Here is a 19,181-nt window from a genome sequence, read left to right on the forward strand (position 1 = left end):
TTAACGTTTACAGCACAACAATATTAAATACTTGATTGATAGATCGAGTGAGAGGTTGCCCTGTCGTGTTTTGTCCAGCAACCTTGTCGTTGGTGCTTGTTGTGATTTTCTCACTGTCTTAGCTAAAATTGAACGTCTAAATCACGTTGTTTTAACGTTTACAGAACAACAATGTTAAATGCTTGATTGATGGATTGAGCGAATGGTTGTCCTGTCGTGTTTAGTCTGGCGGTCTTGTCGTTGGTGTTTGTTGTCAACATGTTGAGTGACTATGTTTGGTAACTGACAACTGTTACGATTCACTTTTGTTGTTGTTTTCCTTTTTTAAGGGTCAATTATTTGACAGAATAAAGGACATGGGGCTTTCCCACGGTCTTCTTAAACTATATATATGCAAACGTAATAACGCATACAAATATAGTTGACCCAAGTATGTATCAACATTTAGACTACAGTTTCTAACAGTATAACATCATTTGGTGTATTTTCCTATCTGCACATAGTGAAAATCATCTCCTCCTAAAGTGTAATTGAATTTATCCGCAAGATTCATATACATTGTAAATCAATACCATAAAGGGCCCCAGGTATCAGGAAAGTTATTGTAAACGATTGAACCTTATAAAAGTGATGTTGGTAACATCCTTCCCGTCTGCTAAAAGTACAGAACTTGAGGTGTTGAACAAAATAACGAAGGGTAAACCCAAAAAAGAACAACTAAGAATTTTTTTTTTTTAAAGTGTGCATATGTAACGTTAACATCTACATAATTCCACCAGGGTACATAATACCACCACCCTGAAAAGATGTATCCAAACAGATCTCCAACCCAACGTCCCCCAGTAAAGTGTACTCCTGTACAGTAAAGTGTAACCTGTGCATATGTACCTGCAGGATGCTGCACTAGAGATTTCTTAAACCCACTGTTTTTCAAAGTTGCGGATTTATGTAACCTTGCGGACTAATGTTAATGGGTGTTACACACAAAATGTAGACTGACAATAATGGTCAACGAACTGATGACGCGTAAGAAACTTGCATTGACAGTTTCACACTCGAGCTCACACACCTGCAGGTCGCTTTCAGAGCCCCACACCTTTTCCTCTGTCTTTACCACTCTGAACATTCTTCAGACCCACGTGCGTGTGACTTAAGAACCGGATGGTGTGCGATAAGACATTTTTGTGGCCTCAGTAGCAGCGCCTCAAAGAAAGCTCTCTAGTACTTGAAGAAAATGATCTTGTTGTTCGAGCTTGTCCCTGTATCAAGTTTAGGGTTAACGGCCTCAAAACAGGTCAGCTGTCAAGCGAATATTGATGAACTCTGTCTATTTTGCCAATTTACCGGAAAGAGATCAGAACGATGATTGCAGAAACGATGCCCCCGGGCGAGATACTGCCACAATTCCGTATTTGCTGTAGCAAAGTGCCTGGAACAAAAGAAACGATTCAAAATGAACGATGATTGTGTTGTTAAACATCGAAGAAAGTCACAGTGAAGGAGAGTACAAAGACAAGTACGATATCTCATAGGACATTCGCTTTTTCTCTTCTTCTTTTTTTCTAGAAACTTATTGGAATTGTCAAAATGTTTATTCAATTCCGGAGGTTCAAAGATATTTTTTCGCACCGTAGAATGGGTGAACAAGGCGTAATAAAGATTTGTAAAAATCGCGACCATAGCGTGTCCAGAACACGGGGTATCAAAACCGGAAATTCCGCTGCAGCACCGTAGAAAGGCGCTATGAGATCTATTATCCGACATTACCTTTGTTTTCCCGACCCCTACCCACCTACCAAATATCATAAGGATCCATCCACAGCTTCTCAAATCATACTGTCCACAACCACACACACACACACACACTCACTCACACACACACACACTCACTCACACACACACACACACACACACACACACACACAAAAAGGCACCGAAAACATAATCTTCTTGGCGAAGGTAACAAACGAGTAACAACTCTATATATAGTCGAGAGAAAAAAAAATCAGAACGCCATCCCTTCACAAGCAGCCTTTTTCACTCTAACACACCAGACACCCGACCCTTTGAAGAAAAAGATTGAAATTTGGGTCGCACGTTCATTGACTTTGCCTTATTGCTTTACATGCGGTTTGAACACGGCCCTACAGTTCATGATATATATATTCATACCCCATGGCGAAAGGAGAATATTATCACCGCCCATCAAATCACCACCTCAGCCAATAAACCGTAGAGGTGGTGACCGTGACCAAGTAGCGTGCCACAGGGCACAGCGCGCTTACAGTAGCCTCCACCAGGCCTTCATACGGTGGTACAGATCGTAGAATTTGGCCAAAAAAAGGTGATTAATTTTCCAGGAGAGTCAGTGCACGGGAAGGTTAACATCACCCCCTCGGCCCGGCCAAATCATTGAAACCCCATGGTGGCCAAACTCCCCTGGCAAATTATTCTCCCTAGAGCCAGCGTAGTTAGTCTGGCAGAGACTACGCTTACAGTATTGACAGAACAACACCAGAGACACGTGTGGCAAGACTGGTTTTCACAAATGCTACATTTTCTTGAAGCAATCTTTACATCATTTTTCGTGGTTTTTGACCTTACTTTAGGAAGAAGTGACTAAATGTTGGGTAACTTTGGATCCAAACCCGGCATTTCGTATTTCAGCTGTTGGCAGATTTGAATATGTTCTTGCGCGGTAAGATATGGGACAAACTCTTGGTCATACAAGGTCTAGTTCGTAACCATACGAGGTGGTGGAAATACTTGACTTAACGACTTTAAACCGTCCACTAATTTTGTCTCTATGATTGTCTAAAGAGCCGGCTTAGGCCTGCTTAGGCTTTTATTGATCTATGTAAAGCATTTCAGCAGAGCAACTTGTGTTAATCCTAGTTATTGCGTCGGTGCGCTCTTTATGAAATGTTTATTGCTGCAATGTGCTTTTAAAACACGCTAACGATCCCAGTCAAAGCCCTAGTTAAGCTTTTCACCTCAATACAAATTTTATCTGTACATTTCATGCATATATCACATCTAAGCAGGGGTGTATATACCTTTGTCACGTGGAAAACTAATTTCAAACCATTATACATATTTTCACCGCATTTGTTCCAGTATTCAAGGAAAGAAAATAACATTTCATCAAAGCTCGAGTTAAGATTTCATTGCAGATTTTATTCGTATTTTTCATGAATATGTCACATATAAGCAGGTGTGTATATCGCTTTGTCGCGTTGACAACTAGTTTCGAACCGTTATACACACCGCATGTGTTTATGTGCTCAAACAACATTTCATAGAAGAGCTGTTTCAAAATAATTATATTGATAAGTCTGGTCCGATTACTCCTCTTGTAGCCAGGGGCTGAAATAAATATTGTGACAGCTTACAATTGATGTGGCGGAGGCGCAAAGGTTTCAAGAGGCCGCCATTTGGCATGACCTTTATACGACACCAGTTGCCCACGAGTTGCCCCAGGTATAGATACGAGACTGTAGGGTTTTCACCCAGGCACTCAGGGGCGTGCCCCTACCTTTTGAAAGAAGTGGAACATACGTGTTGTACAACCGGTCACATATGTCGTAGGTCATCGCACGATTCTGATGATCCCTGGGGTTTTCAAGTAGGCTGTGACAGAACCAACCGCTGAGATGGATTTGTGACAGCCTTTTATGTAGGAGGGCAGCTGAATTTTGTACCACATATGAAGGATTATCATAAGAATGTCCACTGCTTGCGATTGCGCGAATGGTCGTAAGATGAATGTTACTAGCCGCCCTAACGTGCTCAAGGCGTGGCTCTCTTAGAAAAGCCTATCTACGGCTGAAAACACCCCATCTCAAGAACGAATGCAAAGCTCCTACCAATGTCGTGCATTTACATTATAATCATGGTTCCGATTCAGAACCGTCAAAGGCACTGGTCAGGAATTAGGATGCCTGCTTTTTGAAGCAGTGGAATACGAAGTGGCCCGGCGCCCACTTTTTCTACAATGAGTGGGTTTGGGGAGGGTTCTTATTTTCTTTTCGTCAGTAAACGTTTGGCAATTGTGGTAAGTTTTGGTGGCTTCTTTTCTTTCCTGACAATAGAACCACAAAAGTTGTCGAAAACGCAGCAACACGAATCAATGTTGGGAGAACGTTCCATTGAAAACGTAATACGTGTGAACGTATAATACTCATTGCGTATACCGCGCTGGTACATGGTATTTCTAACGTAGCTCATACAATTTCATATGCACATGGTATGTACATAGCACTGCAGTTTGCGATGATTCGAAGAAAGATGGGGATTTAATGACCTCATCGGCATTTTAATTTTTTGCTTTGTTTTTTTCCACATTTGGTCTTTTAGGACATCAAAGCAGTTTTAGGTAGCTGCCAGAAAACTACGCCTGGTTGCCAAGTTTCATGATTTTACCATAATTTGACCACTTTTTTCACCAATAGATTGTTGAAAAAATGTCCGGTGTGGTTTGCAAAGCGGCCTACGGGTCGGAGACCTGTACCCGGAACTAAATTCTTGGGAGAGGCCCATAGCCTTCAATCCGTAAACAAATGTGTTTTTATATGGCGGTTCAGTAAACCTATTATTATTCATTTATGTATCTGTTTCACCACAATATGCATTTGCTCCAAAGTGGTCCTTAACGGCTGTGAATACAGCATTATAAAACAATACTACAAGGGGCGGTTAAAAAGTAATGCAAGTGGTTTCATAACCAGTCCCTGGCCTCCTGAGTCCTGACGGACTTTCAAGGATGTGGTCATCTTGAAATCATGCAACTCAGTCGCTCATGACATTTTCAGTCACAAGAAGATGTGTGCCTTTGTTCCAAATTCTAACTCATTAGATGAAAAAAGGGCATGTTAGGAAACTATTTGCTTTACTTTTTGATCGCCCCCCGTAGCATGCCATAAATCTTATGCTAAAACTGTACCAACACATGGGGAGATCCCTGCCATTTGCTCTGACGGTGGGATATCCTAAGTGCGCTTGTCTATTGCTCAGAGCGACAATAAAACAGTCCTTTCTTGGCGCATTCCTGCGGAGATATATACCTCCCACTTCGGCGTGCGTGAGTTATCGGTGTCAGAAAACGTCATTGGTACTTTAATTCGTTGGCGGTGGAAAATTGATGGGATGTCCCGGAGTAATTCAGGACAGACGCCCCCATGTTTCTGTCACCTCAGCGATGTAACAATACTGTGTCTACAAATGATGACTTTATCAGACGGCCATACATTGTATGTCAGACAGTTCTGCCTATATCATAATCATGAAAATCATTTCCCCGATTAGGCCATTCTATACGCATCATATAACATCCCTTTTCCACTAGGTGCTGCGACCACTGACTGAGCGACCAAAGATTTCACAGATCGTGCATCGAATTTGATAGATAAAGAATGGATCTTTTAAGCGTTTTTCATTTTGTCGTCTTTTAAATCATTTTCTTATGAAATCATGGGTCACTCGAATGCAATTTAGTACGGTACGGTCGCTCATCGATGTGGAACGTATATTTCATAATATGTTACCTATGTTGCGCCAAGTATTACAAGTGAACATCATTTTATCACTGCAAATTTCTTGTAGATGCTTTTCAATCATTTTACATGGCTTTTTGATTCAATGGCAACACTGCGCTTTCCAATAACCTGCTCAGCTGGGCTTCGTTCGCAAATGCGTCGCACATCAGTGTGACCGCTAGGGATAATGTGTCGAAAAGTCGCAACATTGTCGCAATTTGTTTCGCAATTTTTGTCGCGAACAGGCACGGCCCAGTGAAATACCCGCTTAAGTCGGTCCTGTTCTTTATGGTGCGAAAAACTGATCTCTAAGCAGATGGGCGAGGAAGATATGGGAGTTCGTAAATCTTGATGGACTGTTAGAAACTGGACAGGCTTAAGGACTTACTTATCTTCTCCTTACATCTGCTTGGTGAAACAATATGGGGGCATCATCTTTTGATTTGTAGTTGCTTTTTTTCCGAAAGGATAAAGTGGATAAAATGATAAACATTGAAGATGCATTCTCTATCACTTTTAACTCCAAATACAACCATTAAGCGTACTATTGATAAGTTGCCTACAATGTACTTTAGGAGAAGTGTTATTTGGGCACACAATCCAATTGCCATAATGTCCACTCGTATCTCAACTACGATACACGTGATGGTATCAAACATTTGACATCTAACTGGGGAGTCAGTTTTCTAGTAAATGACAGGAACTTACATGTAAAGTCCGCAGCATATGCAGTGGTGGCAGGGGTAGAATTCACCTATTTTACGCAATATACAAAACGTGTTGTCCTTACGTTGTGCGTAGATGTTGATAAAGACTATACATCAATTGTACATGTTGTATGTAGATTTGTAAGATATGCAATAACGTATCGTCATAATGAATGCAAACTCCGCGATAAGCACTTTTATGCACACCTTGAATATGATATAGCAGTGTATCTAACATGATAATTTTCCCTTAAGTCTTTTTTAATAGTGGCAAAGTTCACATATTTAGGGTATCATTGATTTTTGTCGGCCAGTTGTCTGGCATGTCAGAGTTCAAATGTGTGTTCACACAGAGGTCATAGAATACAGAGGTCATACATGTATGATGAGTGTTAAGAACAGTACGAATCTGTATATCAAAAACGATATGGACCACATTTTTCTATAACGCCTAAGACACACATACACAATCTGAAGTGCCTTTCAATGAATGCATATTAAACGTAGCATTTGATGTTCTATTCTGAATGACCTTGAATAAGCTGAGGTCACTATCTGTTAGAATCGTTCACTTTTTGTCCAAAAATGACAATGATTAGACAGGTATCCGTCTTAAGGACATCCCTGAATATTTGCTCGCTGTCTCACGTCCACTCTGACGCGTGTTTAGATAGGACATGTCTGCGAGGATGCGACAGCGATGGCCAGCAAGGTCGCCGAGCCCGCCTACACGTAGGTATTGGATAATTGCGAGCGATGGGGTTGTAATTACACTCGTATTTGTGTATGTTTGGACACTGGGGACGGTCTATTTCATATCGCGGGGTTTTCCTCACTTGCACGTATACCCTCACGACACCACCACGCCTATAGCATACGCGATGACGCTGTTGTACGTACTAGTATACTACTTCCTAATCGTTATTTAAGTGTCATAACGCCAAACCTCACGACCACAACGTTATTACAAACGGTTCCCCCCCATCAGAGAGCCTATCAGATGTATCTATCACCCACGCAGACCAATCAGGAGACCCGGCCCTCCCCGGGCTTGTAGAGACCTTGCTCGGCCACTTTGTTCAACCGTTCTGGTAGGGTTGACACCTGTAGCACGGTCGAACCTGTTGCGGCCTCCGACCTTACCACATCTCTGTACACAACCAAGCGTACATCTCATCAAAGTGACAATATGAACGGCTGGGCAGCTAGATGTAAGTTAAACTCATTCTTCATCCTTTTATCAAACATTTTGCTAGTCTATTTAAGGTATAATGAACCATGATGTGGTTCTAGCACTCTGTCTTTTTGACTTGTTTCGTCGAATCATAAGAGATGTAATGACCTCTAATGACCTTTCTTTCGTGCACATTTCTGCTGTTCCAAGGCCAAATTCTCGGAAGATGAAACATCTTGAAACATGTACTGAATATGCGTATATTATTCAGTCTTTCCATATTTCATATTCAAACATCTCTCTTAATTTATACTTCTCATGGCAAGCGAGCTCCTTTGCGATCTAATTTGCAAAATACAACAACTTTCAACGTGGAAAATTGATGATTTCCATATTGCTATGTGAAATTTGTCGAGTTTTAAACACAAGCTCTAAAATCATTAAATTTTGCTCCTAACCGTATATCTGCTTGATGGAATGGTCCTGACCAAAGTCAGCAACAGCTTTTGTATTCGTGTTTGTTGTTTGAATGACCATTCCGGTTTACCCTATCAAATGAGGACAACAACTATTCAATTCCATATTGCGACCACTATAGAGACTCGGGACAATGGTAAAAATAATCTAATGGACTAGCAAAAAAACTGATCACAATGGCCAAGTGGTTCTTATACAGAGTACAAGTTTGGCTGTATTCTCTTTTCTGGAACAAGCTATCAAACAGTCCGAAGTATGGGCCAAGGTTAACATGACGTCATTTCCGGTTGGAGATTCCTTCAGGATTAGGATGGTGTTAAATTGTAGTTGTACGTGGCAAAGGACCGGCGACTTATAGCCTCGAAAAGGCTCGGTTACACTCGAGGCGGTGTCTAGTCTTAGTCTAGAACGCGTCAATTTCAGTCAGATGTGAGCCTCAGAGATATTTTGGATAAAATCTATTGTCACTACCGACAATGACCTAATCTCCAAGCAGATATTGGAGTCGACAACTGTAAAGTTTTCTGACCGACAGGTTTTCTGACAGTCCTCTACCGGCCAGCTTTCTGACCTTGTAGAGAAAACAAGTTCAAAATTGTGTACCACCAACATCTGCTTGATGATTAACAATGATCCAACATGTGGGTTTAGTCGATGCTGTAGCTTTGCAAAGGCGACTACGTCCTTGATCTACTACTTGAAATAGTTTTTTTTATCCACACAACCCCTAATAGCCCTCTAAAAAAATCGTACAAATACCATTTTTGTCAACAACAAACGACTGAGGTAGACCACCACTGTAGCATGCAAGATGTGCACGCCTCTGTGAGCATTGCCGATATTGATGTCCTCTTAATAGATATTGACATCGCTCAGCTTAATGTAATGCTTTACGAGCAGCTAATTTTGCAGCCACCGTCAACAATAGGTGTTCGATGACTGCTGCCCGGTCCACTTTGATGTTAGGTGGGCGATGGGTGGAAATAGAAAAGTCATCACGTAATGGGTTCGGTGGAGTTAGTGGGGCGTGAAATCCATTGGTCATATCGTAGATGACTTGTCCAGCAGTTGCATTTTCCTTTCATTCCAGGAAAAGTATAGATAACGGTACAGATAAACAAGCCAAAAAACTAATAAAGGGTTGGTTGGCATGAACAAAAAGTGGATAAGCAAATAGATAAGGCCTCCCGGACTTTATTAGCAGTATTTCTGTACATATCTAAAGTACACTTTGATAGCATCTATGAAATTGATGGGGCTTTAAAACATATGAAACACGCATACAGCATACCGATGTTACAAGTGTATTGTATTATGACTTATACAGAAATAGATGGGACCTCTAGTACAGAGTACATACATGTACAGGTATACCTTTATATATAATTATAGTAGTGCCATCTACTATAATTAGGTGTGATACTAAATTTTGTATGATACTAAATTTTGGGAGCATCGACTAGGAACACATAGACCAGCTAGTTTGTACATCAGCAACAGTAACAATGTAAGTCATTTCGTGTTTTTTCAAGGACGCTGTCATCAACAGAAATGCGTTTGCTTTTCCTGTCACCTGTTCCATGTAGTGAGATCACTTCCTTTGTTTGACAAGTAGAATAGTAAGCTCAGTTCGCTCGACTCCGCAGGTCGCTGCGAAAAAAAGTAAAACTACGTCGCAAACTGTACTCCCTGGCCAGCTAACTCCTCTGGCATGTTTTCTGTCTATCAGGCCAATTTCTACTATTTTCATCAACGCCCCATGGGGCCTGTAGAGACTACTGACTCCCGTCTTTGTAGCCTACATAGCCGACCTACATACTGGACTACATGTATTTTTCTTTTAGTTCATCATGTGGCAAATATGATGTTGCGTCAGTTTTTTGAAATACAACAGGCCGGCAGCAATACTAGTAAGATTGATATGCAAGTAGAAAACAGCATAAAAGCAAAACAAGATTGGCAACATAAAAAGATGTTCCCATGGCGACGGTGGTCTCTGTTAACGTTTTCGTTTTTAGCCCACATGCAAATAAGGACCTTGCATAAATCATATCAGTCGATCACCTACTCTACCAAAATAACACAAGTTGTCCAATGTATGAAAATCTTGTTTTTACAAATAAAGATATCGTACCATTTCCTCATAAATTATGTAAATGAGGCCCTCTATGCAAGTTTTGTGTCTACTAGTGGCCACATTTACTTAAAACTTCCAAATGGTGCAAAAATGAAATCCCCATCATTTACCACTATGGATTTACAGTATTTTGTCATTAATTATGCAAATTAACTATCGATTTGCATAATTGATATCTATCGATATTTATCTCTTTCTCAGTTACATATGTCATGTGTTTGAGAGTTCTATAATAGAATTCAGCTGATTTAATAACTGTCCTCATTAATCATGCAAATCAGATATTGATTTGCATAATTGGCATATGATTATGTAAATCATCACTTAAGCTATCTACACACCAAAAATGTGATCCGTCATCCCATTCTTGCGTTATTCTATTTCAAAGTTTGAGTTAAAATCAGCTCCTGCAGTTCCAAAAAAAGCCGCTAGGGGGTCCAAATCTACAGGACATGTTATCCTAACAAAGAGCTATCCACCACTTAAAAATCATGACTATAGCATGTTCAGAAGACGTGATTTGAAAAGTGAAAGTTCCCCTGCAGTACCATAGAAAGTCACTAGGGGGCCCAAAATCCAATCATTACAAGGTCTTCCACAGACCTACCCACCTACAAAATATGAAGACAATACATCCAAGCATTCTTGAGTTATCGTCCCATGGACTTTCACATTCCTGTACAATTCCTAGAATTCTTGCAATCTGCACACAATATAGTAAAAATTTGGCTCGCCCCTGAGGCGTCGCCAAAAAGCCCAGGCACGAAGCCTGTCATCGAGGCGACGTCTTTGTCCTTTACATGTTGTTCGTGTTAATCTCCTTGTAGTGAGTAACTTCGTAGGAGGGTGAAACATCACTCCAAGTGTAGCCTTGTGTTTTTGGCCACCCGTGTTGGGTAGGATATTTCAGAATGTGGGAGGATGTTCTAGCCGCTCAACTCAGGTTGTACCTGCCCTCCTCCACATCCTACAATGTAGATGTGCTAGTCTGGTACCTTCCCAGTCAAGGTCGCAATTTACATATTCGTGAAGTCTGTTGGAGGCTATTTTGGTACGTTCAGTTGGCCTGAGAAGTAAACAGCGTCACGAGTTCAATGACCTTGGAGAGAGAGAGAGTGAGAGAGGTCTCGTGCCGAACGTGAGGTGTTCCCGGCCTGACGTAGATACCACGACCCTGACCCTGTACACGCCGTGGTAATGTTGGTAACCACATTGTCACCCTGACTTCACAACCTAGTCCCCTCTTCTGTCCGGAATCATACATATTTTGAACGTTTTTATATTATGCACAGCCTCTTTTGATAGCAGGTTCTATGCATTGGGATTTTTATGGACTTATGAATGTGCTTTTTGTTCTTATGGCATATCAGTCCTATTGCACTAGGTGGACGTAAGGAAAAGAGTACAATAGAACCAATATGCAATCAGAAAGATAGCATATTCTAAGTTTTTTAAAACGACTCGTAGAGCTTATCTAGGAGGGTACGCTTTTCATAAGTCTGTTTCTTTCTAACGTTATAGGTATAAAACAAAACGCTAGCCAATGACCTTCTTCATAAAAGATTCATGCCATAATATTTGTAGAGGTGGTTTCGGTTGGCACGTGAGAAAGGGATGTTCTAAATGTTTATGACAGTAGAATGGCGTCATAAACATGCCTTCATTACTTATGTGGGTTTTGGTGTGTCATCAGTAGTTTTGACAAAGGGTCCATGTTGTGACACGATGGCTTGTAGACCACTTATGTTCAGCGACCATCATATGTTCTCATTGTGTGCTCGCGGAAGTAGTTGGCACCACCAAGGAACAAGAGTTTTTGACAGAATTTTCATTACTCTCTAGCTTTTCGGCGGGAAAGAAAACGGACTCTTCATGTCCCTGAACCAAATACTAAATGTATTTGATGCACGTTAGATTACCCGGGTCCAATGTCAGCGTTTATCATAGCGGCAGCCTCCGACTAATTTGCGAGGATCGGTGTTAAAGGGACACGGGGTCGCCCTCGGCCAAGGTCGTCTTCCCAGCTTTGTCCTACATTCAGGCCGTTTTATGGAGCCCCGTTGTTTGTTTGTACTACCATGTTTATCTTTGTAGCCAGCTCTTCGACGTTCTTCAAATATTGATAATGCCGGGAATCGGGTGTAGAAGATCCGGGGGGATTTTCAATTCGACGCTCGCGCGGTAGATAAATAAGGATATAGAAAATCAACAACGTTCGAACGTCCTAAAATGTAGGGTAGATGCTACAGAAGCAACAATGTCAAGTTGTGGTTTGATCTAAACACAGCGTGTCGTAAACTAGCCGAAGTAGCTGTTACCCTGTCAACTTGGTGTTGTAGTTCAACAGCAGTGGAATGTGTGTATGTGCCACTGCGCGCCGGCTCTGACGTGACATAGTTGACCTGGCCTAGTTTTAGGACCTTGAAAACCTCCCGTGAGAGACGCGAACTGTGTTTGCCATGTTTGGGGTAAAACGTTGTGTAAACCTTAGAACTGTCGACGTCACGGGCGCGAGGGTGATAGATAACGGGATAGGAGAATTGTATCAGCAGCTTAAACATTAGCCTCCGTTGCAGACTCCTTCCGGCTGTTTTCCTTTTCAAGTTAACATTTTGTTTTAACATTTTTTTTCATATTGCTAGCCAGAAATAAGAAAAATGTACTAAGAAAACGGTAACTTGAAAAGGAAAACAGCCGGAAGAAGTGTGCAACTGTGGATCCTTTAAACACATGTATAGTGTAAATAGCTACTTGAAGGCCGAGGCTATTTACAGGATGCTCCAGTCAGTGAAAAATTATTTATCACAGGATATTCTTGTTAATAAGAATTTTTCCACTGCTGAAAGGATGTTTTTGTCAATAAGAATTTTTCCACATGTTCCTGTCAAAAACAATTTTTCCACTGCTTACATGATGTTTCTGTCAATAAGACTTGATTTTGCACTCTTGACAGGATGTTCCATAAAGCGAACAAATAAGGGCATAATTCGTATATACGAATTCAAGCTAATCCCTACGCATACCGTGAATACAATTTTTTGCACTATTGACAGGACGTTACTGCCAATAGTCATGGCATTACTGGAAAGAACATGATCACGTTCTTAGCTTTGTTAGTGATGTTGGTTTTCTCGTAAACTAGGTTTGCATAACTCTGTTTTTGTTGCAAATTTTCGTATGTCAACTTCACAGTTGATTGATAAGAAATGCACAGATATGACTATATCAGTGACTTAACCACCTGCGAAGTGTGGAAAATAACTCGAAGGAAGCTTAGCTGATGACGTTCCTTTCATGAATTGTTGCAAATTTCTAGGAGGCGGATCAAAACGTCTTAGATTTCCTACGATAAAACATCTTTTAGTTCCTCGCTCTCTAATCCTTAACAGTGATATACATAACATTACAAATGGTTGAATTTGGAAAAAGCAAGCTCGAACATTTATAGTTCTTTCCCACTGTAATGAACAGATGGTCTGGGGAGTATTTCAAATATACAAAGACAGGCCCAGAAGACTTAACTTGATCCCTTATTGAAAGTAAACGTGGCAAAACTAACAAACAGACAAGAGCCAGGAAGGTATCCTTGTTTTAGAAACTTAGTTTTGCGATATTGATAACCCTTTGCGTGAGGGATATCCCTGTAGCTCAGTTGGTAGCAGCTCCAGGTTCCAATTAGTTGGTAACTGGGAGACCTCGGTTCGATCCTGGGATGGCCCGGGACAGTCCCCATCCCAGGATCGAACCAGGGTCTCCCAGTTACCATCTGACATCTCGGTTGGGGCTGCACTCGTATCCAGGAAGGGACGTAAAATGGGGGACCCGTGTTCGAGGAGGTGCCTCAAGTACGTTAAAAGGGAAGGGCTAGCAATCCCTCCTTGTAGATACATACACTGCTACTGAAACAACCAGGAAAGTTGCTGCCCTATTTTGTTTAAATTTTGTTTAAATTGTGTCTACATAAGTCGAGGTCATTTTCAATTAGTCAACTTCTAATATACTTTCTTTATCAAAAAGGAAACGGTTTTTACGGTCTTATAATTCCATTCCACCGTTGTCAATCAACATCAATGTCAACATTTTGCAAGTATACATAAAATCTATGGTGTATGGACAAAACTTAGTCTTCCCTGAAATTCCGGCCAGCTGTTACAAAACCAAGAGGATCCGCTATTGTGAGGCATTGTAAATGTGCAACTGTGTATTGTGTGCATTCTAGTCGGTATATACTAAATTTACGACGTTGTACATTTTGTTGTAACACGCAGCTAATTTCGAACGGTTCACCCCCCTCCCCCTTCTGCCCTCTAGCCCATCCATTACAGTCAATCTAACAACCTTTGATGGATGAAAAGGGTGAGGGCCGAGCTTTTATAAATATCACCCTCCTGTTTCTGGGCCGAGGACGTGTCCTGAACTGACTTCGAGAAATTCTACTGCCTATGTGTTAATAAGACACCATTAGAGTATAGTTACATAGAAAAATAACTTTATTGCACGACAATCGTACATGGTATAATGTATAGCAACAGCTATCAACAGCTACATAGTACCCAGATAGAGGTATGCAATAAAACTCAACATCCTAATTACTAAAGACCATAAGGGCTAGCATAAGTGATATAGTGTTACAATCGAGTGGGGTTAATTTAATATGAGTTTCGGTATTTTGACAAAGCAGTCTTTTACATAACACCTATTTTTGCATTGTGGCACCATACAGAATACTTTGGTAAATGGTGACAACCGCACAAATATCAACAGAGACAGTGCTTGTTTCGCATTTAGGCGTAACACACCAGTTGTGCACAGTAGCTACAAGCTGTGTAATACCGGATTGTAAGGTTTGTTCCACTCACACAGGGATGGACCCCTAGTCTTTCGATAAGTGTGGTGGGTTCTTTAACGTGCTCGTGGCGTGGCTCCTCTCAAACACGGGGACTCCCATCCGAGAGGACGTGCATAACCAAAGCTAGATACTCATTTTCACCTGAGTCGAGTGAGGAAATAAGTGCATTTACTAATGGCACAACATTGGGGCCTGCTAGGGATTCGTACCTAGAAACTTTGGATGATAAGTCAACAACCATAAATAATCACTAGACTACATTGCCACCTAGTTTGGTGTCAGCCGGATAGAGTGGAAGTTCACTACAAGATGGAAGAAAAAGGAGCCCTAACTATGCATGGTGTACAAAGTGAAATGTTATAAATCCTCAAACCTGTGAGTATGGTACACCAACGGCAACGAAGAAAATGTGGAAAAAAAAACGGCCACGACATAGAGCTCAAGTCGATAAAGCTTAACCTTTATCACTCTGAATTAGTCGTTTGGCACCCAATTCCCTATTGATTACAGAGTTAGGTGGCAGGGAGAATGTTAAAACTCTAGTACAGGCTAGGGAACAGTAAGATGTATTCATTGTTACCGGTCATTCTATGTTATATAACCAGATGATCGATTAATATGATGTATATAATGTTATATGTCGGTAGAGATAGAGATCTGGTAGAATCCCCTATTCTGCCGGTAGAGATCCGACTAGGAGTCTGTAAGCTTACTTAAAGGCATCCCTCAAAAATAGATACTCATGCAACTGGATAAAATTTTGAATTTTGCTAGAGTAACTATTTTTGGCGTATCTTACTACCTGGATGTCTAACCTTCTTCAACGTATCAAAAATATCCCCTGAGAGACAATCAGAACATTTCAACTTCGATATATGTCCCATTAGATCAATGGCTTGACTTTAAATCTTGGATCTATTAATACATGTGTACCGTACGTTGGCGTAATTACATAGTAGATGTATCGTCACAGTTTTTATTGTCATTCTACGTTTAAGTTGAATAAACAAGAGCGTTCCGTCAACATGCCGGCCATACGAGGCCAGTATCTAATGCAAAAGCGAAATGTATCTAAAAGTTGTGTCGAGAATACAGCATCAAAGCGATTGGTGGCTTACACTTGCCTGTGACCGGCACAAAATCTAATCAAAGATCCAACTAGCCATCTGTGACCTAACCTACATCTAGGACGATTCAATCATCCTTTAGTCTAGTCTGAAACTAGTTTCATGCCGCCGCATTTGGAGATAATAGTGAACAATGACAGTACCCCCGCAACCGGGACATCTGGCCATACATTAAAGTCAACTAGTGGGGAGAATTGGTACAGACTCGGGGACAATTTTTGTGCACTTTCTGCATCGTAATGTTGGTTCATTACGACGTCGATTCTCTGTCGGGACAATACAGGGAGAGAAACTGTATTATCAAACAGACGCAGAAACTGTTAGATCTGCCTTTTACAACAAAACAATTTTTACTCCAAGATATATTCCTGTAAAAACGTTTGCTACAGCATTTACTATATTTAGAGTTTTTAGATGTCGAAAACGAGACGACTCGTGCATGGGACCGAAAAATTACTGAAAGTTTAACAAATACTTGAAAATGATTCGGACGCCCTCAAAAGACACCGACGGTCGCCAGACGCGAACCAGAGTTTGATATTCCTGTTTTGCAGAATTCTAAATATCAAGTGTTCATCATTTCCCCTCGTTTCAGGTTGTTAACCAGAGGCGAATGGTTGCCCCCTCCCCATTGTTTCTAGCACAGGTGTATGCCGCCCCTCATTTGTCGCACGCCCAACACATTACAGACCTTTCACAAGTGTTAAATGAAAACAATATAGAAGTCGAAATTCCATTTAGAGGTCACGGTCAAGATGTTGTTCACCCTACAAACATTCGACCTATTTTTTGGTCCACTGCTGTCAGTCAACATGGTAAAGCAGGGCTAAAGGGGCACTTAAACTAGCTCAGCGCGTTTATATAAACCATCTGGAAACTATTTTCGATCCTTGATGGCTATACAAGTAATCCCTACCACGGGACATAACAGTTCCCCGTATCGTACTTTTACGCAACTGTCCCGTATGGGTTGTTCTAGCTATTCAATGATTTTCGTGCCAACTTACTTTGGTCGACTCCATTCTAGGTTGTAAGTTACCAAAGACCAAAGTGCAACGTACAGTATGAAAAGTCGGATGCTAGATTAACTATACCGAAGGATGCTAGGAGTCTAAAACGCCCATGTATTTTTGAACGTATCCATATAACCTTGCTCGTGAACTCAATGTTGTATGTGAATAGCTGTAACAACTTGTATGTACTTTGTCACAGTTGTATGTTGTTTTGTACTCCAGGTTCGAAGTTTAGCTACTTACTTGTTACTTGTATGATAGCTAATGGAAGAAGTTAAGTCTCCAAGTCTCCAAATAGTTAATTTGATGCCTTTATTTTCGGGTCAGCATGCCATGTCCCGGGACGTATTTTATGCAAATGTGCGAAATATGCGAAAATGGCTAATTCAATTATGCCAACGCATTTATAATGGAGTGAATGGGAAATGGTTTGGGTTTTCCGAATTTCATGCAAATCCCCGAAATATGCGATTGGCCGTAATTCAAATAGCTGGATTCTACTGTACCTTGCATACCACTTCTACCTAGACTCTTACCCTTTGTAGCACACTGCTGTACTTGTCAAGCTGATGATCATAATTAGTGCTAACTCACGTCAGACTATAGTAGCAACAGGCTTATTCAGATGACCTAGATGTGCAGGTGCCCCAGACTGTACTTAGTACCAAGTCTTTGTCTGGATGTTTGTTGTCCGAAAACACGTCTTTCACGGGCGCCATTCGCTCGTTTGTTTGTTAGCATGTCATTGTGAGTTTACGACTAGAGAACTTAACGTCTACGGTAGACTGATGTTCTTCAGCGACAGAACAGGTGCGTATGTCTTAAACCCGAAGAAGTACTCATGAGTTCTCAATTCGATATGTGAAAGCTAGGTTCAGTTGGCGACAATTTATGTAGTCTAGAGTTTCTTCTTTTAACTTTATACATAATTGTAGGTCGTTGACCATGGCAAATTTACAATGGCTGGGTAAATTTGCCTCAACTGACAACAACACTGTCCTGACCTAAATTCTACTGGCTAATGATTGTAGGATCCTCAATGTAGATGTGTTTTCACAACACTGACTTTCTATATAGCTACTAGGGCAGTTCCCTATGGGCTCTTTATGATGACATTTTCGAGATTTACTTATTCAGATGTCTGATGTCAATGATGATATTCTCAATGATTAGAACAGAATATCACAATCGATAACACGAGCTACGCATATCAAATATCATCAAATATGTATCTTTAACAACCCGTCAATTGCAATTTTCTGCTCTCTATCAAACTGTTATTGTTTTGACATTTGGAGTTTCATATGCTCCAACGACGTATTTTGATAGTGATGAGAAGTAGATGAGTTTGAAACACCGATCATATTGAAAACGTACATTCATACAACTGCTTTAGTTGCAAAGATTCCATATCTTCCCATTACTATAGATGAAGTTGGTGAATTCGTCTTCCACTGCCCCAAAAGAAGAAGTCAAAACAAACAAAACTAGCACGATGTAGTATTTTATAATGTAGTATAACATAGGAAGTAGTTCTTTAGATATCATTGTATTTATCATTCTATCTTATATCTATGTTACATGTACTTGCATTAGTCCTCTGGCATGTAGTTGCAATAAACTTGTTATCACTAGAGCAATAGTCGAGACGGTTTACTGCCGCTCTGTGCCACAGTGGAACCCAACAGTGACAAACCGACTTCCCTAAACAACACCGGTACCACACAGGTTAACGTAGAGACGCTCACCCGGGAAAAACACTGATGCATTTTCACGGCAGGCCTTACCCGAGTATTTGCTAAGAGCATTCCGTTAATCGGATTTTTTATCCCCTCTACTTTCAGGCTTAGACTTTTAAATCACTTTCCCGACCTCTTCATCTATCAACATAGAGAAGTTTAGACACTGTAAACTTTTAATATAGAGTTTGATTTATGAATGCCTTTTGCGATGGGTACTTTGTGAGCATTTGATGCAACTGTCTGCCAAGTGGAGTCCACATACTGCAAGTCTATTAGAGTTTGGTGTAGCAGACGGTCCAGGTTTGGACCCAGAAATTTTGATAAACATTTCACCTTGTGATGTATGTATCTATAGCTATATGCGAATCCTGATTGCGCTCGGATTGTGACAGGATTAAAATGTATTTGGTAAGGTGTCGGT

At 40.8% G+C, this 19,181-nt stretch overlaps 1 protein-coding gene across 2 annotated transcripts in view; it reads left to right on the forward strand.

Annotated features, from left to right (window-relative positions):
* Nucleotides 1-19,181, forward strand: part of LOC136441378 (nuclear receptor subfamily 5 group A member 2-like) — a 90,704-nt gene that overhangs the window by 37,927 nt on the left and 33,596 nt on the right. Inside the window, exon 1 of one of the 2 annotated variants that reach the window (XM_066437638.1) lies at nucleotides 7,326-7,452. The exons of the other annotated variant lie outside the window; for it this stretch is intronic. Coding sequence (XP_066293735.1) covers nucleotides 7,431-7,452 — 22 coding nt within the window. The 5' untranslated portion in view covers nucleotides 7,326-7,430. Of the gene's footprint in view, nucleotides 1-7,325; nucleotides 7,453-19,181 lie in introns of those variants that run through there. 2 annotated transcript variants of the gene reach the window in all.

The sequence above is a fragment of the Branchiostoma lanceolatum genome, chromosome 9 (assembly GCF_035083965.1).
Source record: "Branchiostoma lanceolatum isolate klBraLanc5 chromosome 9, klBraLanc5.hap2, whole genome shotgun sequence".
NCBI classification, from domain to species: Eukaryota; Metazoa; Chordata; class Leptocardii; order Amphioxiformes; family Branchiostomatidae; genus Branchiostoma; species Branchiostoma lanceolatum.